The sequence below is a fragment of the Podarcis raffonei genome, chromosome W (genome assembly GCF_027172205.1).
Source record: "Podarcis raffonei isolate rPodRaf1 chromosome W, rPodRaf1.pri, whole genome shotgun sequence".
Classification (NCBI taxonomy): domain Eukaryota; kingdom Metazoa; phylum Chordata; class Lepidosauria; order Squamata; family Lacertidae; genus Podarcis; species Podarcis raffonei.
Genome location: NC_070620.1, coordinates 26,767,299 through 26,788,295, shown reverse-complemented (window position 1 = coordinate 26,788,295; position 20,997 = coordinate 26,767,299). Strand labels below are relative to the sequence as shown.

Here is a 20,997-nt window from a genome sequence, read left to right as displayed (position 1 = left end):
TCAGCTGGCCTCCTCACACGCACGAACGTTGCTTATCTTTAATGCTGGTCCCCATAACCTGTTCGGGGTCAAGATCGACCGGGGTCCGGCACACTTCCCTCGCGCAGCTCTGGTCTTCCCCCCGGGACCTTTGACTCAGCAGAGCATAAAACACAGCAGAAGTAGAAGCTTGAACGTTCTGTCGTGTGGCAGCAATAACTCAGGCTGACACGCAGCAGTGTCCTTATCTTAAAGTCTTTATTGCTGTACAAATCAACACATCGTAAATCTTCCCGGTGAGACGCAGCTCATGTTGCTCCTTTCTCCATGGAGCCTAACACGCAGACTGAAAAACACACGGAGAAATCCACGCCCCTTCCGTGTTCTCTGCCCGCCCTCAGAATGTGAGGCGTCATCACTCAGAACTCTTAACCCTGTCAGTTCTGAGCCCCCTCAACAAAGCATTGGCAGCTTTGCTTACATATCATGGGGAGGGGGATAATTTGACCAAGGGGAAAGAATAATTTTTCCTTGAAGTTACAAATGTAGATAGTCCTTTATAAAACTGGTTTCAGACAGACATATAGCTCTCAGCCACCAACCACAAAGATTGATGGTTGTCACTAGTGATGTGAGGTGAGAATATTGTCCGGAGAATATTCTCTGCTAGAAAATACTCCAGAGAATATTCTCCACAAACTGTAAATTCTAATGTAAGAACCAGTTTTACAACCCACATTTAAAAAAATCTAGTAAATAAGTCAAGCTGTGATTTTGCCAGGGTAAGTAACGAATAATGATTTTTTTTATCCAGTTACACTACTGGGCATTATGTCATTCACTATTGGCAGTTCTGAAATGCGAGCTGCAGAAAACTTTTTTTTTTTAGTTTTAAAAATGCTATACATTTAATTTGATGAACATTTGAATTCATATGTATTTCAACTATATGTAATAGCCTTTTCCTATTTTGTTGTGACCTTATTCTTAGTAATTCTATACCCTTGGCATACAGTGTGATTTTTTTTTTACAGAAAGTAGCTTTAATGCTTTATACACTGAAAGTACCTAGGCCTATGCAATTATGTGTAACAGCATGTGAAGTGGCCTTGATGTAAACAATTGACGTTTCTATATTTTTATTTAGTGTCAGTAAGTGGTTTTTGCAGTGCTATTCAATGGTACAAGGTGCCATTTACCAGAGACTGACATACTGAAATATATTATCATATAAAGTTAATATATTTAATGTTAATGGCTTTTTTATAAGTATGCATAAAGTCACCAGAACAGTTATTAAGTTTTAGAAGCGCAAGATAGCCTATTACTGAATTTACTTGTATCAAACCTTAACATGCCAATTTTCAATTTCAAGTTTGGTGCAAAAAATCAAAGAATGTGAATTCACTGCATTGCCCCATTGAATAAAAGTATCTGTACAGCTTTTGGTTGCCATCTGAACAAGTTTACCCATGAGTAAACATGTATATCAACTAATTATATCATTTTCAATGCATTAAAATTATATCATTTTCAGTGCATTAAAATGAATATTCTCCTATTTTAAATGAAAATTCTCTAATATTCTCATTAATCAAGAATATTTTTGAGAATATTCCTGAGAATATTCTCGAGAATTTAACATCACTAGTTGCCACTATCTCAAATCATTCGCAAAAATGACTGCAACGCTCATTGGCAGCAAACAACTAAACTCTGACAAACAATGGAGCAGGTAAGCTAAATAGTTGCCTTCCTCTACCTGTGTAATTCCCTCCAAGGGCCCCACCACCACTTACCTGAAAACGGAAACAGTCAAATCTTTACCTATCTTAAAATACAGGAAAAAAGGACATTCCTTTAGTGATTTACTTACGTTTCCGAGCACAATTCAAAGTGTTGGTGCTGACCTTGAAAGCCCTAAGAGGCCTTGGCCCAGTATACCACCCCCATCGTTCAGCCCGGACACTGAGGACCAGCACAGAGGACCTTCTGGCAGTTCCACACTGCGGGAAGCCATGTTACAGGGAACCAGGCAGAGGGTCTTCTAGGTAGTGGCACCCATGCTGTGGAACACCCTCCCATCAGATATTAAAGAGATATCTGACTTTTAGAAGACATCTGAAGGCAGCCCTGTTTAGGGAAGCTTTTAATGTTTAACAGACCACTGTATTTTAATACTTTGTTGGAAGCTGCCCAGAGTGGCTGGGGAAACCCAGCCAGATGGGCGGGGTATAAATAATAAATTGTTGTTCTTGTTGTTATATAACCAGAGCAACACACACACACACACACACACACACACACACACACACATCACTATCAATGCACTTCTAATTTAAAAGGTTTTGTCAATACTACCTGTTGGCTGAGTTTTTTAAGGTAAGCGATAACACTGTAACTAAGTCCACAATCTAAATTTTCTGGTATCAGATTTGGAGCTCCCATCATCCTTAGTGCTTTCTTTAATGGCTGTAAGGAAAACAAAATAAGTAAGAATAAGAAGAATATAAGATCTTTGCTTTTTTAAAAAAATATGGTCTTTTAAAAAAGGTTCTCACTATTAAGTGCTATATAAAGCTAAGGCAGAATTGGAAGGTGGGTTTCGGATGGCTCACAGGGGGCATTAGATCACATAGCCACATGGTACTATGCAGTATGGCACCACCAGCTGATTTCACACAGATTCTACAGACCCTGACTGCTGGGATGATGCAAGTCCATACTGTGGCATCTTGCCCAAGCTATGCAGGTGATTTATGTCGCTGCCACTCTGCCATCTAGCTTCCTCCTCAGCCCAGTTTTTCTGTTAAATGTGGTTTATCCATGGATCACTGGGCAGTTTGCAATATAGAAAAAACACAAAAATATGTATCATAACAACAAACACAAACAATAACTCTGCCTCACATCTTTAGAGGCCATAGATTTTTTTCTATATTTAGGTAGGTAGCCGTGTTGGTCTGATGCAGTAGAAATATATAAAAAAAATTAAAAAATTGCCTAGTAGCACCTTAGAGGCCAACTAAGTTTGTTCTTGGGGGAGAGAGAGAGAGAGAGAGAGAGAGAGAGAGAGAGAGAGAGAGAGAGAGAGAGACTATCATAGAACAATCACAGGGTGGGTCACAGCATGTTATAGCAAATACCTAAAGCCTGTCAATAAAACAAAGTGACTTTACAAAAGTTCAGTCAGATAATCACATCTCCTTTTGTAAACTTGAATCAGAATGTCATGCAGGTCAGCTGCCTTTTCATGATATGTTAACTGGTGGTACTGTGTCAAGATATCAGCTGTACATAAAGGATTAAGGATAATTTTATTATCTGAAGAAGTGTCCATGCATACAAAAGCTCATACCAAGAACAAACTTAGTTGGTCTCTAACGTGCTACTAGACAATTTAATTTTTTTTATATATATAGATTGTTTCATTAGCCAAAGGCCTGGAGAAGAGGAATGTTTTTGCCTGGTGCCTAAAGATATGTAATGAAAGCACCAGAGAAGCCTCCCCGAGGAGTGCATTCCACAAACGGGGAGCAAATACAGAAAAAGCCTACTCTTGTGTTGCCACCCTCTGGACTTCTTGTAGAGGAAATGAAGAAGGGTCTCAGATGATGATTGCAGGGTCCAGGACAGTTCATATAAGGAGAAGTGGCCCTGGACGTATTACGGTCCTGAGCCATTTAAGGTTTTATAGGTCAAAACCATCACTTTGTAAGGTTGAGGAGAATTAACAGGGACACATTTTCCCTGTCTCTCTCTCAACAGGGCGACCAAAGCAGTTTCTGTGCCAAAACCCGGCCAGCAATAAAGCAATCTTTCCAACAAGCAGGAGAGGAGAAACAAAAGAATAGGTACTAGAGTTGTGCTAAACACTAACTGCAAGAGAGCATTTAAGGAAGGACGAGTAAGTCATTCCATGTTGCAAAGCTTTTGAATCCTGACTTGTGAACATTCAACAGTTTTGCTTCCAGCATAACACACAAGACCCATCAAACTGATGAGAGGTACATACCATCAAGTAGTAGGGAGGCATGGTTTTTAAGTAGTTATCCAAAGATTGCCGCCACTTCAAATTTGGCTTAAGTTTGTGAACCTTAAATAAATCATCTGCAAAGGAGAAACAATACAAGTCACAAATGTACAGAACAGTGCAAGTATCCCAGCATCATGCTCCATAGGATTGTCCCTTAAAGATCCAGAGAGTACTAATACTCCCAAGGACAGGGCTCTCTCCTCCTTATGTTGTATATTCAACTTTTATATTCTTATCTCATTATACATGACAAAGCCATTTTTCACCTTCTCACCCCTTGCTTTTTCCTGTAAGACCTATTGCAGTCGTTAAGAGTCGTCAACAGGCTCATCACAGCTATCTGCCAATCACCCATTCCCACCACCCTTCTGAGTAATACCCCTCCCCACCTTCTCACTATATAGAGGGATCTGGCAACTTCTGTTTCAGTGTATCTGAAGAAGTGTGCATGCACACAAAAGCTCATACCAAGAACTAACTTAGTTGGTCTTTAAGGTGCTACTGGAAGGGGAAATTTTTTTTTGTTTTGACTATGGCAGACCAACACGGCTACCTTTCTGTAACATTCAACTTTTACACACCCCAAGTCAGGCTAGATCTTAGCAGAGTAAAAATCACAACTTTTAATGAAGAGAACCAGCACTGCTTAGTCTGAAGACTTCTGAAGTCCTAAACACCTTGGATTCTGCTAATCTTAGATACTGTGTGTGTTTAAGTTATGGCACTAAATACTGAGAGCCAGTGTGGTGTAATGGTTAGAGGGCTGGATTAGGATCTGGGAGAGCAGGGTTTGAATTCCCCCTCAGCTATGAAGCTCACTGGGTGACCTTGTGCCAGTCACCATCTCTTAGCCTAACCTACCTCACAGGGTTGTTGTGAGGATGAAATGGGGAGGAGAACCATGTAATGTAATAAATAAAAAGAACAATAAAATGATATTTGAGAAGCTATTCAACAGTCAAACTATTCCCAATAGAAGCTGGACCCAAAACTAGACTGGTGACTGGGAGTGGCCCCTGGGAGCCTATAACACTGGTCCTAAAGGATCTACATTGGCTTCCAGTACGTTTCCGAGCACAATTCAAAGTGTTGGTCCTGACCTTGAAAGCCCTAAACGGCCTCGGTCCTGTATACCTGAAGGAGCGTCTCCACCCCCATCGCTCTGCCTGGACAGTGAGGTCCAGCTCTGAGGGCCTTCTGGCGGTTCCTTCACTGCAAGAAGTGAGGTTACAGGGAACCAGGCAGAGGGCCTTCTCAGTCGTGGTGCCCACCCTGTGGAACGCCCTCCCATCAGATGTCAAACAGATAAGCAATTATGTGACTTTTAAAAGACATCTGAAGGGAGCACTGTTCAGGGAAGCTTTTAGTGTCTGATGCTGCATTGTGTTTTACTTCTTTGTTGGGAGCCACCCAGAGTGGCTGGGGCAACCAAGTAAGATGGGTGGGGTATAAATAACAACAACAGGGACACAGCTTGGGTGGGCACACACCATTTTCTCTGTATTGTCCACACAGTACATTTGTTACTGTGGCTGATAGTTCTTGCACTCGATTATATGTAACACTCAGACCTGGATGAGACAGTTTATTTATGATTTTTCTTCTTCAGTGACAGAGTGAATCGTGACAGCTATATACAGTGGGAGGGGTGTTTCTCTCTCTGAAACATGCCACATCCTGAAAGAGGGAAAAGAATGGAGGATCTACAATCATGGTTTTTAACGTTAAGGAATAGTTTTAATAACCATATGGCTACATGGTGTTCTACTTTTAACGTTCATAATGCATTATTATAATATGACACCAGAGGGCATTGCAGAGCAGAAGGGAAATAGCATTTTGCTGGAGGTAAGAAACGCTTACAGGTCTGCCCTGTGATGTTTTAAAACAATATATCTAATATCGCTCTAATAATGTTAAACAGGTCAGTGTAGATCTAGCCTAGGTGAGGAGCATCAAAAATGCACTGGAAGCAGGTGACTTTCCTCCTCTACTGCAGAGAAAAGAGGGTGTGCGTAAAAATCCTCTCCTCCCAATGAAGCAGTTTGTAACAATCTTTCTCAACCTTGGGTCCCTAGCTGTTGTTGGATTGCAACTCCCATCATCCCTAGCTAGCAGTACCAGTGGTCAGGGATGATGGGAGTTGCAGTCCAACAACAGCTGGGGACCCATGGTTGAGAAAGCCTGCTCTAGACTCTCCAGTCTCCCAACCCATTTAAGAAAATGGCTGGCAAGTAAACAGCAGACAAGACAAGACAAGACAAGACAGATAGTTCCTTTTCTAGTTGGTTGCACTGCAATGGCTCTGCATCACTCACCTAGCAGAGGGAGGAGGACAGGGTAGTTGTAAGGCATCACAAAGAGATTGACACATGTTAGAGTGGTGCTGGCCTTCAAATACCCAAATGGATGGCTCAGTTCACTGTACTTCCCACTGCTGCTCACAAATACCTAGAAAAGACAACGGAAGAGACAAGGTTTATTATACACAAGGGGCTACTGGGTTTCAGATAAACCACATTTTTGAACTCCAGCGGGAACATTTTTACAAAAAAAAGTGGTGCATGTTTTTGAGAGATAGTCATTGCCCAATTATTCGCCTCCTTCTCTTGAAAGCACAGGGGAGAAGTCCTGGACAGTTTACTAGTGTTTGGCCCATTCAGCGTACTACAAGATACAGAAACAGCAGTTTCATGAGAGCTTTCTAATCAGAGTTAATCCAAGTATCCTAAAATCATTCCATTTATAATAAAATTATCCTTAATCCTTTATGTACAGCTGATATCTTGACACAGTACCACCAGTTAACATATCATGAAAAGGCAGCTGGCCTGCATGACATTCTGATTCAAGTTTACAAAAAGAAGATGTGATTATCTGACTGAACTTTTGTAAAATCCCAATCCCAGTCAATGGAATACCAGAGCCAGCATGGGGAACCTTTGGCCCTTCAGCTGCCGCTGAACAGCTAGAGGGCCAAATGATCCCCACCTCTGTACTAGAGACTGCATCAAGGCTTCTTCTCATTCAAAATTTAAGTGTGTAGGCAGGCCCTTTTAGTCTTCCCTGATGCTGGAGTAGATATATTAAGTAACTGTTGCAGTTTTGAGTGGTATTGGCTCCCTTTAACATTGTATGGACTGAGGCTCCTTGAGGCCCTGCTTCTTGTCTAGATGGTGGGATATACAATTTTAAAATCAGAAAATTTTAACTGCCTGAAGCACATGGCTACCCCATCCCTACATGTTGTTCTAGATGGAAGACGACAGATCACCCAACTGCCAGCATTTGGGACAAAGGCAATAGGATGAAGTTCCAATCAAACAGCCATAGTTTCTTGATAAGAACTGGAGAGTTAGGGAGGGAGAGGGTACACTACAATCCAGAACAATCCCAGGTGTTGAGAGGATGTAGAAGCAGCCCCAATTTAATTGTATTTTGATTTTTTAAAGAAGTTATAGGGCTTTGGAGATCTTTCTGGATTCAAAGGTGGGACAGAAATAAATTAAAGCTGTATCACCACTTCACTGACTGAAGATAAATACATGGCTAGAATCAAAGGAAAAACAGTGTCCACCAAAACTCAGCTCTGCTGAGCGACACTTCTATAAATGGGTACAAAGCCCAATCGTAAGACAATAGCAAACAACCTGTTAAATAATTTGTGAAGAACTGCGTAGCACCCTTTCTTTTTTATCCCTGATTTTAAAGTATTGGGATGCAATTTGAACAAAAATAAGGTTTTTTTGGTGTGTTTTTTGTTTGTTTAGTCATTTAGTCGTGTCTGACTCTTCGTGACCCCATGGACCAGAGCACGCCAGGCACTCCTGTCTTCCACTGCCTCACGCAGTTTGGTCAAACTCATGCTGGTAGCTTCGAGAACACTGTCCAACCATCTCGTCCTCTGTCGTCCCCTTCTCCTTGTGCCCTCCATCTTTCCCAACATCAGGGTCTTTTCCAGGGAGTCTTCTCTTCTCATGAGGTGGCCAAAGTATTGGAGCCTCAGCTTCACAATCTGTCCTTCCAGTGAGCACTCAGGGCTGATTTCCTTCAGAATGGAGAGGTTTGATCTTCTTGCAGTCCATGGGACTCTCAAGAGTCTCCTCCAGCACCAGAATTCAAAAGCATCAATTCTTCGGCGATCAACCTACTTTATGGTCCAGCTCTCACTTCCATACATCACTACTGGGAAAACCATAGCTTTTCCTATACGGACCTTTGTTGGCAAGGTGATGTCTCTACTTTTTAAGATGCTGTCTAGGTTTGTCATTGCTTTTCTCCCAAGAAGCAGGCGTCTTTTAATTTCGTGGCTGCTGTCACCATCTGCAGTGATCATGGAGCCCAAGAAAGTAAAATCTCTCACTGCCTCCATTTCTTCCCCTTCTATTTGCCAGGAGGTGATGGGACCAGGGCCATGATCTTCGTTTTTTTTATGTTGAGCTTCAGACCATATTTTGCACTCTCCTCTTTCACCCTCAATAAAAGGTTCTTAAATTCCTCTTCACTTTCTGCCATCAAGGTTGTGTCATCTGCATATCTGAGGTTGTTGATATTTCTTCCGGCAATCTTAATTCCGGCTAGGGATTCATCCAGCCCAGCCTTTCGCATGATGAATTCTGCATATAAGTTAAATAAGCAGGGGGTCAATATACAGCCTTGCCGTACTCCTTTCCCAATTTTGAACCAATCAGTTGTTCCATATCCAGTTCTAACTGTAGCTTCTTGTCCCACATAGAGATTTCTCAGGAGACAGATGAGGTGATCAGGCACTCCCATTTCTTTAAGAACTTGCCATAGTTTGCTGTGATCGACACAGTCAAAGGCTTTTGCATAGTCAATGAAGCAGAAGCAGATGTCTTTCTGGAACTCTCTAGCTTTCTCCATAATCCAGCGCATGTTTGTAATTTGGTCTCTGGTTCCTCTGCCTCTTCTAAATCCAGCTTGCATTTCTGGGAGTTCTCGATCCACATACTGCTTGAGCCTTCCTTGTAGAATTTTAAGCATATCCTTGCTAGCGTGTGAAATGAGTGCAATTGTGCGGTAGTTGGAGCATTCTTTGGCACTGCCCTTCTTTGGGATTGGGATATAGACTGATCTTCTCCAATCCTCTGGCCACTGCTGAGTTTTCCAAATTTGCTGGCATATTGAGTGTAGCACCTTAACAGCATCATCTTTTAAAATTTTAAATAGTTCAGCTGGAATACCATCACTTCCACTGGCCTTGTTATTTGCAGTGCTTTCTAAGGCCCATTTGACTTCACTCTCCAGGATGTCTGGCTCAAGGTCAGCAACCACACTACCTGGGGTGTACGAGACATCCATATCTTTCTGGTATAATTCCTCTGTGTATTCTTGCCACCTCTTCTTGATGTCTTCTGCTTCTGTTAGGTCCTTTCCACTTTTGTCCTTTATTATGGTAATCTTTGTACGAAATGTTCCTTTCGTATCTCCAATTTTCTTGAACAGATCTCTGGTTCTTCCCATTCTGTTGTTTTCCTCTATTTCTTTACATTGCTCGTTTAAGAAGGCCTTCTTGTCTCTCCTTGCTATTTTTTGGAAATCTGCATTCAATTTCCTGTATCTTTCACTATCTCCCTCGCATTTTGCTTGCCTTCTCTCCTCCGCTATTTGTAAGGCCTCGTTGGACAGCCACTTTGCTTTCTTGTATTTCCTTTTCATTGGGATGGTTTTCGTTGCTGCCTCCTGTATAATGTTACGAGCCTCCGTCCATAGTTCATCAGCCACTCTGTCCAGCAAATCTAAATCCTTAAACCTGTTCCTCACTTCCACTGTGTATTCATAAGGGATTAAAATAAGGTTAGGCTTAAATAATATGAAACTTGTTTTGGTACTAAATTATTTATTGTTAACATATCACACAGGTATTATAAATAAGAGCATCTCTAAAATGGTGCAGCTTCCCTGAACTTGCATCGAAGAAGTTTGGTACATGTCAGATGGCAAGGGTGGTTGCTCACGAGTAACCAGGCAGGACTCTGACCTGTCTTTTACAGGTTTTATTTTGGTGCAAAACGATTTACAGTGCAGAACCCCAAAGTTCATGTCTGCCTCAATTGCTAGCAGAATCCGGGAGTGGTTGTTTCCTGGACCTCTGCCAACATAAAAGTCTCGTTACTCCCAGCCTTTTCCTTCCCTCTCTGCGCTTTAGACTTCTGCGCAGGATGGGCGACGGAGGGGGCGTGCTTCCCTCCTGGCCGGCTTTGCCAGAAGTGGTGCTGAGGCTCCCACCAGAATCCTCTGGTGCTTTTACCTCTTCCCCACTGGAGGTGGGGCTTTCCTCATCAGTGGAAGAGGAACTGCTTCGCAAGATTTTCGGAGGCTCCCTGTAACACAACTGCCCCTCTGTTTCCCGCCCCTGTTCCAATGGCAGTTCCCTGACAGTACACATCACCACTGAAGTACTGCAGGTTATTTAACAACTCTGCAATTTCAGTCATGGCGTATAAACATGTGCAGCTGCTACCTTATGGCTGGGACTGAAAACTGTCTCAGGAAGAGAGTGTTATTTTGTAGCTCTGCTAAATTTGCCTGGATACGCCAAGGTTCAAATCTTGGGTCTTCTGCATGCAAGGCTGAGAAAATTTTAGCTTGCTTCTGCCATCTCCAAGCTCAGCATTCTCTCTACTTCCCCCCCCTGTTGGTATATGCGAAACTGAAACTAGTAGTTGATCCTTATCAGCACTGTGTTCTGGAAACTAGAAGCCGGTGGCTTCTAGGTAAGAAACATGAGTTAATGTTCATGTGCAATGTTTTTTAGGCCTGGATAAGAGACTGAGAGAAAGAACTGAGCTTTGTTCCTTTCTTTCTCTGCTCTTCTTAAGCAGCGGACCATCCTAGCAGCATGCTAATGACTGATTTATGGGTTAATGATGTATAGAACCATTAAGTTGTAAACTGGCAATAAACCTTACTGCCTGGGCCGTGGGCTTGTATTGCATTGGTGATTGTCTGCAAACCATGTGGAAATGTGTACACCTTTGTGAGTTGGAAAATATACTCACTAATATCCAACACCCACTTCACTGATCTCTCCTGCAAGTTTGCCCAGCATTAGCTTTGAGTATATAGCAAATACCTGCCAGCAGGAATGAGGTAATTTCCGCTCCAAGATGTACTGCGTTAAGGGTGATGGTTCAAGCTCATACTTGTCAAATGGAAGCTTATCGATTACCATAGGCTCACAATCCATGCAGGAGAACCTCACCACTGGATGGGCTGTGCGGGGAGGCTTAGAAGGAAGAAAGGGAATCAGAGCCAATTAGAGGAGAAGGAAAGCCACAAGTTTGCTTTACATTATCCCCAGAGGTACTTTATCTGCTATTCAAGAAGGTTAAAATATAACATTTTTCATAAGCCTCAACAGTTGCAAAGAAAAATAGGGTAACACACTAGTTATCTAGCGCTATTTCTAAATGTTTGAAATGTCCACATGCCTTTTGTATTATTGTGATAATGATCCCCATAGCAGGAGACAGAGGTTGCGGGGGGGGGGATGATGATGATTATTTGAATTTATACTGCCTTACATCTGGGGGTCTCAGGGCGGTTCACAGAATAAAATCAATATATAAAACCACAAAATACCTAATAAAAATAAAAACAACAACCCAATAGCCCCCCCCCAAAAAAACAAAATTAAAAAGGGCATAGGATGTAAATTGGATCAACCTAAGGCCTGGTTAAAAAGGAACGTTTTGCCTGGCGCCTAAGGATGTATAATGAAGGCGCCAGGCGAACTTCCCTGGGGAGAGCATTCCACAGATGGGGAGCTACTGTAGAGAAGGCCACATTCTCGTGTTGCCACCCTCCGGACCTCTTGAGGAGGCGGCATATGAAGGAGGGCCTCAGAAGATGATCACAGGGTCCAGGTAGGTTCATATGGAAAGAGGCGGTCCTGAGCCGTTTAAGGCTTTATAGGTCGAAACCAGCACTTTCAATTGGGCCAGGAAACTAATTGGTAGCCAGTGCAGTCAGACCAGGATTGGTATAATATGCTCAAACTATCTTGCTCCAGTGAGCAACCTGCCTACTGAATTCTACACTAGCTGAAGTTTCCTAACTGTCTTCTGAGGCAGCCGTAGGTATGACGCATTGTAATAATCTAACCTTGAGGTTACTGGAGCATAGACAACAGTAGTTAGGCTATTCCTGTCCAGACAGGGGCGTAGCTGGGCCACCAGCCGAAGCTGATGGAAGGCACTCCGGGCCACTGAGGCCACCTAAGCCTCAACAACTGCAGAGGATTCAGGAGTACCCCCAGGCTACGAACCTGCTCCTTCAGAGGAAGTGTAACCCCATCAAGAGCAGGTGACCTCCCAGCCATCTGGTCTAGGGAACCACCCACTAAGAGTGCCTCAGTCTTATCTGGATTGAGCTTCAGTTTGTTGGCTCTCATCCAGTCCATTACCAAGGCAAGCCACTGGTCCAGCACTTCCACTGCCTCACCTGCAAATGTAAAGGAGAAATAGAGCGGAGTGTCATCAGCATACTGCTGACAATGTACTCCGAACCTCTGGATAACCCCACCCAGTGGTTTCATGTAGTACTGAAACCATTGCAAAGCAGTGCCACCCAACCCTAGTTCGGAGAGTCGCTCCAGAAGGATACCATGGTCGATGGTATTGAAATCTGCTAAGAGGTTGAGAACAATTAACAGGGACATGTTTCCCTTGTCTCTCACTCGACAGAGGTCATCATACAGGACGACCAAAGCAGTTTCTGTCCCAAAACCTAACCCCCGACTGAAATGGATCCAGAAAATCAGTTTCTTCCAAAAGTGCCTGGATCTGGTCCGCGACCACTCACTCCAGGACCTTGCCCAGGAAAGGGAAATTAGTAACTGGCCGGTAGTTAGTTAGGTTTTCTGAATCCAGGGAAGGTTTCTTAAGGAATGGTTTTACCACTGCCTCCTTCAAAAAAGCAGGGACCACCCCCTCTCATAAAGAGGCATCGTTCACCTCCCTGGCCCAACCAGCCATTCCCTCCCTGCTGGTTTTTATCAGCCAAGTGAGGCAAGGGTCTAGAGCGCAAGTGGTTGCCCTGACCAATCCAAGCACCTTATCCACATCCTTGAGCCTTACCAACTGAAACTCATGCAATACACCTGGACTAGACTGTACTCTGGACACCTCATGAGATTCATCTGTTATAGCAACAGAGTCAAGGTCTTGGTGTATGCAAGCAATTTTATCCTCAAAATGCCATGCAAACAAGTCACAGAGAGCTACCATTGATTCTACCACCTCCTTTGGGCCAGTCTTTAAAAGGCTCCGTACAACCCAGAAATAATGAGCCCTTACCAGTGTTTGGTTGCATTCATTCAGATCCTTCCTCCTCTTGTGTTCAAGCCGTCTCCCAGCTTATTTCCTCGCCCTAAGCTCTGGAGTATAACAGGGGGCCAATCGGGCTCCACAAGGTGGGAGAGTGCACTCAGGGGCGCTCATGTCAATGGCCCAAGCCATTCAAGTGTTTTCCCGAGGTCGGCCAGGGCTTTGACAGGAGCACCAGTCATGTCAGCCAGAAAACCCCGCAGAGGGGTTTGGGATCCTACTGGATCCATCAGCCTCCAAGAGAGGACCTTCCTAATACAGTCATACCTCGGGTTGAATGTGCTTCAGGTTGAACGTGTTCGGGATGTGCTCCGTGGCAACCCAGAAGTAACGGAGCGCGTGACGTCATTTTGAGCGCATGTGCGGAAGCGGCGAAACGCAACCTGTGCACGCGCAGTTGCGCTGTCGCCTCTTGTGTTCCGTTCAGGATGCGAATGGGGCTCTGGAACGGATCCCGTTCGCATCCCAAGGTACCCCTGTAGATCCCCTGCATCTGCGGAGGGGAAAAGGTGCTGACACCCTAACTCTCAACTGGAAGTGATCTGACCATGACAAGGGACTGATGTCAATGTCCCCCGCCTTCAAATCACTCTCTTCCTGCCCCATTTAGAAAACAAGGTCCAGAGTGTGGCCTGCCATGTGCATTGGGTTGGTGACATGTTGGGACAGCCCCATGGTTGTCATGGTGGCCATGAAGTCCTGAGCCACCCCGGAGCCAGCTGCCTCGGCATGGATGTTGAAGTCTCCCTGAACCAGCAGTCTGGGAGTCCTCAACACTGCCTCCGAGACCAACTCTGTTAGCTCAGGCAGGGAGACTGCTGGGCAGCGAGGTGGGCAGTAAACCAGCAGAAGCCCTAATCTGTCCCGATTGCCCAATGCCAGGAACACACACTCTAGATCCCCCCCCCCAAACTGGACAGAGAACCTGGAGATAGAAAATCTCTACAGACCACAGCAATTTTCCCTCCCCAACCTTCGATTCTGCTGCACTGAGTACCCAGGTGGGCACAGCTGGGTAAGACCAACTCCACCCTGTTCACCCACCCAGGTTTCAGTGATACATGCCAGATAAGCCTCCTCATCCATAATCAGGTCATGGATGAGGGAGATTTTATTCTGAGCCGACCTGGCATTCCACAACAGCAGTTGCAGACCCGAGTGCTAGCTGAAATGACAACCAGTTCCCCAGGTTGGAGGAGGGGCTGGCACACGGCAGTCACTAACAGCTTGGGCCGCGTGCCCCTTACCCGGCCTGCCCCATCTCCCATGCCATACCTCCTCCTACCCAGAACCACAGAAATTGGGCCTACCCCTGGCTCTTTCCTGCTCCTCTCCTCCCAGGCACATCCCACAAAATGCCCTTACAACTCAGTTAAAAACAGTTAAAACACTAAAAAAAGAATTTAAAAGGATATGAAAATAACAACAATAGTTCTTAAGAGCCTGTCAGGCCCTGCCCTAGGCCAGGTGGAGTGAGACAGGAACAGGGCCCTCAGGCTCTCAGCAAGGCAGTCCTCGCTTAGAGCCAACCCAGTGATCCCTGAGATGCACTGTGATTTGAACTGCTCCCCAGTTACAACAAACTTTTCATCATATTACCTAAGCTCACTTTTGTATCACTAGGATCTGCATAGAAATTCTAAAGCTCTATTTCATACCAGTGTTGGTGAATTTTGATCAGGCCAAAAGGATTCTGGAATTGGCCAATGGCCAACAGGAACTCCTGTTTTAGGATTAGGCCTCACATAGATGAGTTTATGACAGCTGTGCCATGGCTGAGAAGCAAAAGAAGTGATGGGTCTTGTGACATCAACAACTCCATCTAAGTTCCAAAGAAGAAGAACAGAACATTCAGTAACATTGTACATTAGGACGCGGGTGGCGCTGTGGGTTAAACCACAGAGCCTAGGACTTGCCGATCATAAGGTCGGCGGTTCGAATCCCCGCGACGGGGTGAGCTCCTGTTGCTCGGTCCCTGCTCCTGCCAACCTAGCAGTTCGAAAGCACGTCAAAGTGCAAGTAGATAAATAGGTACCACTCCGGCGGGAAAGTAAATGGTGTTTCCGTGCGCTGCTCTGGTTCGCCAGAAGCGGCTTAGTCATGCTGGCCACATGACCCGGAAGCTGTACACCGGCTCCCTCGGCCAATAAAGCGAGATGAGCGCCGCAACCCCAGAGTCGTCCGCGACTGGACCTAATGGTCAGGGGTACCTTTACCTTTTACATTAGGTTCCCAGCGTTAGCTTTACAATTTCTACTTAGATATATTTTCTCTAAATTGCGCAAATGACCACCAAAGTTTTGACTAGTATTTTGGGACAGTGAAGATTAAAAAGTTTCCCCAAAAAAAGTGTTCAGGAAAAAGATAGTTTAGTGGTTTTGTGTCTAAGAAAGAAAACACTTGAAGACATTGTTACAGGTTTTTCAGTGTCCACCAGGAGAATAATTTATGGAGTAATAAATGAACCAGTTTAATTGTTCAAATAAGTGAAGGGCAGTATCCAATCAATCTAATTGTCAGAGGCAAAGCTAGAATATATTATGCACATAATCTACACTGATTTAGCAACGTCATACAGTACTTTCTAAACCTTAAATACAGTTGTACAGTTGTTAACATAATAGTTTACAATGACCATAAACAATTTACTGTACCTTCCCCAATTTGTGGTGGGTCTGGTCCTGATTTCTCAAAGTTGATGACAACACCACTCTGAACTTTCTGAGCTAGGGATTCTAAACACTGATTCAACATTCTTTGTGTCCGGACACAATATGAGCGTCCTATAACATAAAGCAGAGAAATAAGAAGGTTCTGAAGGCAAGATTTGGCAACTTCAGGTAAAAAGCAGAATAGCAAGAACCAAAAGTACCATGAACCGAAGAACTGCACTGATGTTAAACCTAATGTGTTGTGCACATAGAAATACTTTTAAAACGCTCAGGAAAGACCCAATGGAGGCAAAATGGTGGGCGCCACGACGTACCTGAAGGCAGCTAGCACCAATTGCACTGCCTGGCTGGTCCCCAGGGGATTCCCTACTGAGGGGAACAGAAGCAGTGATCTGTGGGCCTGACAAGATGTCTCGGGAAGTGTGCTGTCTCCCCGGGGCTAAGATCCAAGATGTAACTGAACGACTGCAAGGAATCATAAAACCCACTGACAAATACCCCTTCCTCTTGGTTCATGTGGGAACCAATGACACTGCAAGCAATAGCCTTCAGAAGATCAAAAGAGACTACGAGGCTCTGGGCAGGAAATTGAAGCAATTAAATGCACAAATTGTCATCTCATCTGTCCTCCCAGTTGAACGACGTGGCCCAGGGAGAGAGGGAAAAATAGTGGAAGTGAACAACTGGCTTTGCAAATGGTGTAAACAGGAACGGTTTGGATTCTTAGATCACAGACTGCAGTTTCTTGAAGATGGACTTCTGGCAAGCGATGGGCTGCACCTCACAACGGTTGGGAGGAATGTTTTTGCAAAAAATCTCAGAAACCTCATCAGGAGGGCTTTAAACTGACTAATGTGGGGGAGGGAGACACTGCTCCTGAAGGTAGGAGTCTATCAATTGATGAAGATGATCATCCAAATGTCATAGACCAAATGGAGCAAACAGCACGCAGACCTAGTGGTGGGAGGAAAAAATCCTTAAATAAGAGACACGAGGGAATGATTAATGGACTTCAATGTCTGTACGCTAATGCGCAAAGCATGGGAAATAAACAAGATGAGCTTGAGGTCTTGGTACAGCAAACTAAATATGACATAATGGGCATCACTGAAACCTGGTGGGATAAGTCCCACGATTGGAATGTAATAATGGAGGGATACAATCTATTTCAGAGAAACAGACCAGACAAGAAAGGAGGAGGAGTGGCGTTATATGTCAGGGATGTGTATACCTGCGAAGAGATCCAAGATTTAGAACCTCAAAGCCAAAGTGAGAGCATTTGGGTCAAAATTAAGGGAGAGAAGAATAACAGTGACCTCATTGTGGGAGTTTACTATAGATCCCCAAGCCAAACGGAGGACATAGTGTTGAATTCAAGCCAAAAGCCAGCGAAGTTCAGAGGAATTGGCCACCCTCCAGGTGCCCGGCTTGAATTCTTGTTGACCTCCCTGTCAGCGACTCCCGGCAAGACCAGGGGAGGTCTTCAATCGGCGATCCTCCTCTAACGTGAGAAGAACACACCACTTCTCCCCCTCCCATTGCCAGGGAGGGGAAAGAGACAGACAGAAATATATTTACATGCCTTTATTCCTGTCTTTCCAGCAGTACAGAGAAATCATGTCTGAACTCTCTCATCACCAACTGCAGAGAGAGAATAACTCCACCCATGTACTTCCAGTACAGGGTCATGTGACACTCTGAGCTAACATCCGGCGCTCAGTACACTGAATAGACTGTCCTTTGTTCCCACGGTACAGTCCCATAACATCAACATCCTGTTTTCCATTCCAGCCACCTGGAGCTCGCTTCTGCATTGCTCCTTTTTCGTAACATCCTCCCCCAAAAGAATCAATGTGTGTTGCGGCAAGCAAAGCGTGATCCAGAGAAGAAAACAAACAGTTGTTATACACATAACACTCCCCTGTTGTTACAGTTCCACCCTTGGAACTCCCTGCCACTGGTTTCCCCAGTGTGCCTCTCTGGTTGTTTGGTTTCCAAGGAATGAGTGCATTTGCATTACCTTGGCTAGCAACTCTCTGTTGTGTCTTTGTCTCTGACTTAGACACAGCTCCAACCTGTCCTCGGTTGTGTACAACAGCAACACATGCAACAGCTAAGTTAGCAAACTCTTTTGAGTACCTCTTGGGTGGTGCACCCTTTGTAACTCTCTCAGACCTTCGTATGAGGTGCTGATCCTCTCTGCTCACTGGTTCAGTCTCTGGACTCCTCGGAGAACCAGTTCCAATAGTAAACAGTGGTTCATCCTTCACCTGTGAAGGCCTATCCATTGTGTGAGATTTCCTCTCAATGACTGTGACAACTGAGCTCTCCGAGCTATCACTGTCATCACTTTCAGTACCACTGTAATCTGTAAAATCAACATCATCATCTGAATCGTCCTCAGTGGGAAATGTGTGTACTATCACTCTCTCCTGTTCAGGAGCACTCTCTAGAAATTTTGTGAGAATCACCTGACCAGATTCAGACTTCCCAACTCTTTTGAAACCTTTCTCATCTTCGTATAATTATACGACATTAGCGACTCGGCCCAGTACTCATGTGACAGATGTGAACTAAGCAATTGCGCTTTCATCCCCTTTTGCAATTCTTTGTTCACCCGTACACAGACACCCCTGTTCCACGCCTCTTCTGAAACAGCAACCTTGTGTCTTATCCCTTTCTTCTGCAGGAACCTCTGGAAATCCTGTAAAAGAAAAACTTTCTTTTCATCTGTGAAAAGAAAATCAATGTTAGCATCATGCATACTCTTAACCTTATCACAAAACTCCTGAAACCTTACCAAGGCTTCGTGTGGCTTTCTCAACACATAAATCCAGAAAAAGTTAGAGAAATGATCCACACACACAAGATAAAATCTTGCATTGCCTCTAGATGGTTCTAGAGGACCAATCACATCAGCATACACCCGCTGAAATGCTCTGTTGACCCCGGTCGTCTTCTTGGTCACACCTGCAAGAGAAACTTGGTTAGACACAGATGAATTACATTCCATGTAATCACTTTGTGCATAACTCAACAAATACAGTCCATCTTTCTGTCTGGCAGAAAGAAACAACTCTCCATCTTTGTAGATCTTGCAGCTCTCAGCATCATAGGACAGTCTCAGTCCTTTCTTTGCAATCTGTGAAACACTCAGCAGATTGAACTTCAATTCAGGAACCAAGTAAACATTGTTTATAGTCAAGTTCAGACTCTTAAGATACACAGTCCCTATCCCGATCGCTTCCAGCTCCTGACCGTTGGCCTGTTTCACAGCGAAGCTTTGCTTCTTAAACGTTGAAAAGAGTCCTTTGTGTGGGGACATATGAACCGTGCTTCCTGCGTCGATTACAAACGCGTTCCCAACATCTGGCGTGGTTCCTTTCGCCATCAAAGCCTTTGGAGGTTTCACCATAGGCTTAGTATGACCTTTGCCTGACGCCTCAGGCTTTGCTGAGCGGCCCTTAGCTCCTTTTGGCTGACGTGGCTTCTTACAGTTCCGCTGAAGATGCCCAGCCTGTCCACAATTGTAACATTGGACAACGTTCAAAGCTACAGCTTTCTCTCCAGTAGCCTCATCGGTGGGGGAATTAGAACTCCGTTCCTCCCTCCCCCTGTCCTTTACTTCCAGTGCAGCAAGCCGGTTGTGTTCATCCAGAACCACGACACTCAAGGGAGGTGGATAGGGAAATCCTCCCCCCTTCTTGGGTTCCATGCTGAATCCAAGTCCTTGCTCTCAATCTCAAGCCTGTAAAATCCAAAAGTCTTTCTCCAAAAGGCTGTTTTTCTGCCTTCTCTGGCAGGCAATCTGCACGCTGTTCCACAGCTGCGTAGTTAGCCAAAACAATTCCTCTTCCCAGGCTCTCTGACTGAGCCAGTAAGTAACTTTCCAAGCCTACTGGCGTTGCCTAGCAACTGTGCATTCCACTACTTTGGACAGGAAATCTTATCAACCACAAGAATTCCTGGTATGCCAGCCTTGCTTTCAGAGCTGTTTTTCCAAACGTAGCTCTCGTGAACCAGAGAATGAATCTTTCTGCGTTCACACTCTTTAGCCCGAAATTCAGCATACCTTTTGGGCTCCGTTGCCTGGAAAACACTCCTCTCGGTGTCCAGCTGTCTGTTCAGCTTCTTGCTGCAGGCAGACGCTTTCTTTATCTCTTTAGGTGCAGAGGATGGCAACGATTCATCGACCTCTCACCTCTCATGCTGATTCCCATGGATCAGTAACCATCGGCAATGCTACCAGATGTTGAATTCAAGCCAAAAGCCAGCGAAGTTCAGAAGAATTGGCCACCCTCCAGGTGCCCGGCTTGAATTCTTGTTGACCTCCCTGTCAGCGACTCCCGGCAAGACCAGGGGAGGTCTTCAATCGGCGATCCTCCTCTAACGTGAGAAGAACACACCACTTCTCCCCCTCCCATTGCCAGGGAGGGGAAAGAGACAGACAGAAATATATTTACATGCCTTTATTCCTGTCTTTCCAGCAGTACAGAGAAATCATGTCTGAACTCTCTCATCACCAACTGCAGAGAGAGAATAACTCCACCCATGTACTTCCAGTACAGGGTCATGTGACACTCTGAGCTAACATCCGGTGCTCAGTGCACAGAATAGACTGTCCCTTGTTCCCACGGTACAGTCCCATAACATCAACATCCTGTTTTCCATTCCAGCCACCTGGAGCTCGCTTCTGCATTGCTCCTTTTTCGTAACACATAGATGATGCCTTCCTGGAACAGATGGCCAAGCATGCAAAAGGAAGGGAGATAGTAGTAATGGGGGACTTCAATTACCCGGATATTTGTTGGATGTCAAACTCAGCCAAGAGCATAAGGTCAAACAGATTCCTCACTGGCCTTGCAGACAACTTCATTGTCCAGAAAGTGGGAGAAGCAACAAGAGGAACAGCCATTTTAGATCTGGTCCTAACCAGTGTTGATGACCTGGTTAGTGGGGT

General features: G+C 44.7%; 1 protein-coding gene across 7 annotated transcripts in view; it reads right to left on the bottom strand.

Annotated features, from left to right (window-relative positions):
• Positions 1–20,997, bottom strand: part of LOC128405944 (integrator complex subunit 6-like) — a 138,115-nt gene that overhangs the window by 50,417 nt on the left and 66,701 nt on the right. For 5 of the 7 annotated variants that reach the window (XR_008328380.1, XM_053372986.1, XM_053372988.1 and 2 more), the window contains 6 exons: positions 16,020–16,148; positions 15,024–15,187; positions 11,112–11,264; positions 6,334–6,466; positions 3,995–4,089; positions 2,341–2,451 (listed from right to left, as the gene is read on the bottom strand). Coding sequence is in view for 6 of the 7 variants with exons in the window: in XM_053372986.1 (XP_053228961.1) it covers positions 2,341–2,451; positions 3,995–4,089; positions 6,334–6,466; positions 11,112–11,264; positions 15,024–15,187; positions 16,020–16,148 (785 nt within the window). In the remaining variant the exon portion in view is untranslated. Of the gene's footprint in view, positions 1–2,340; positions 2,452–3,994; positions 4,090–6,333; positions 6,467–11,111; positions 11,265–15,023; positions 15,188–16,019; positions 16,149–20,997 lie in introns of those variants that run through there. The other 2 variants (XM_053372990.1, XM_053372992.1) reach the window with 2 other exon arrangements.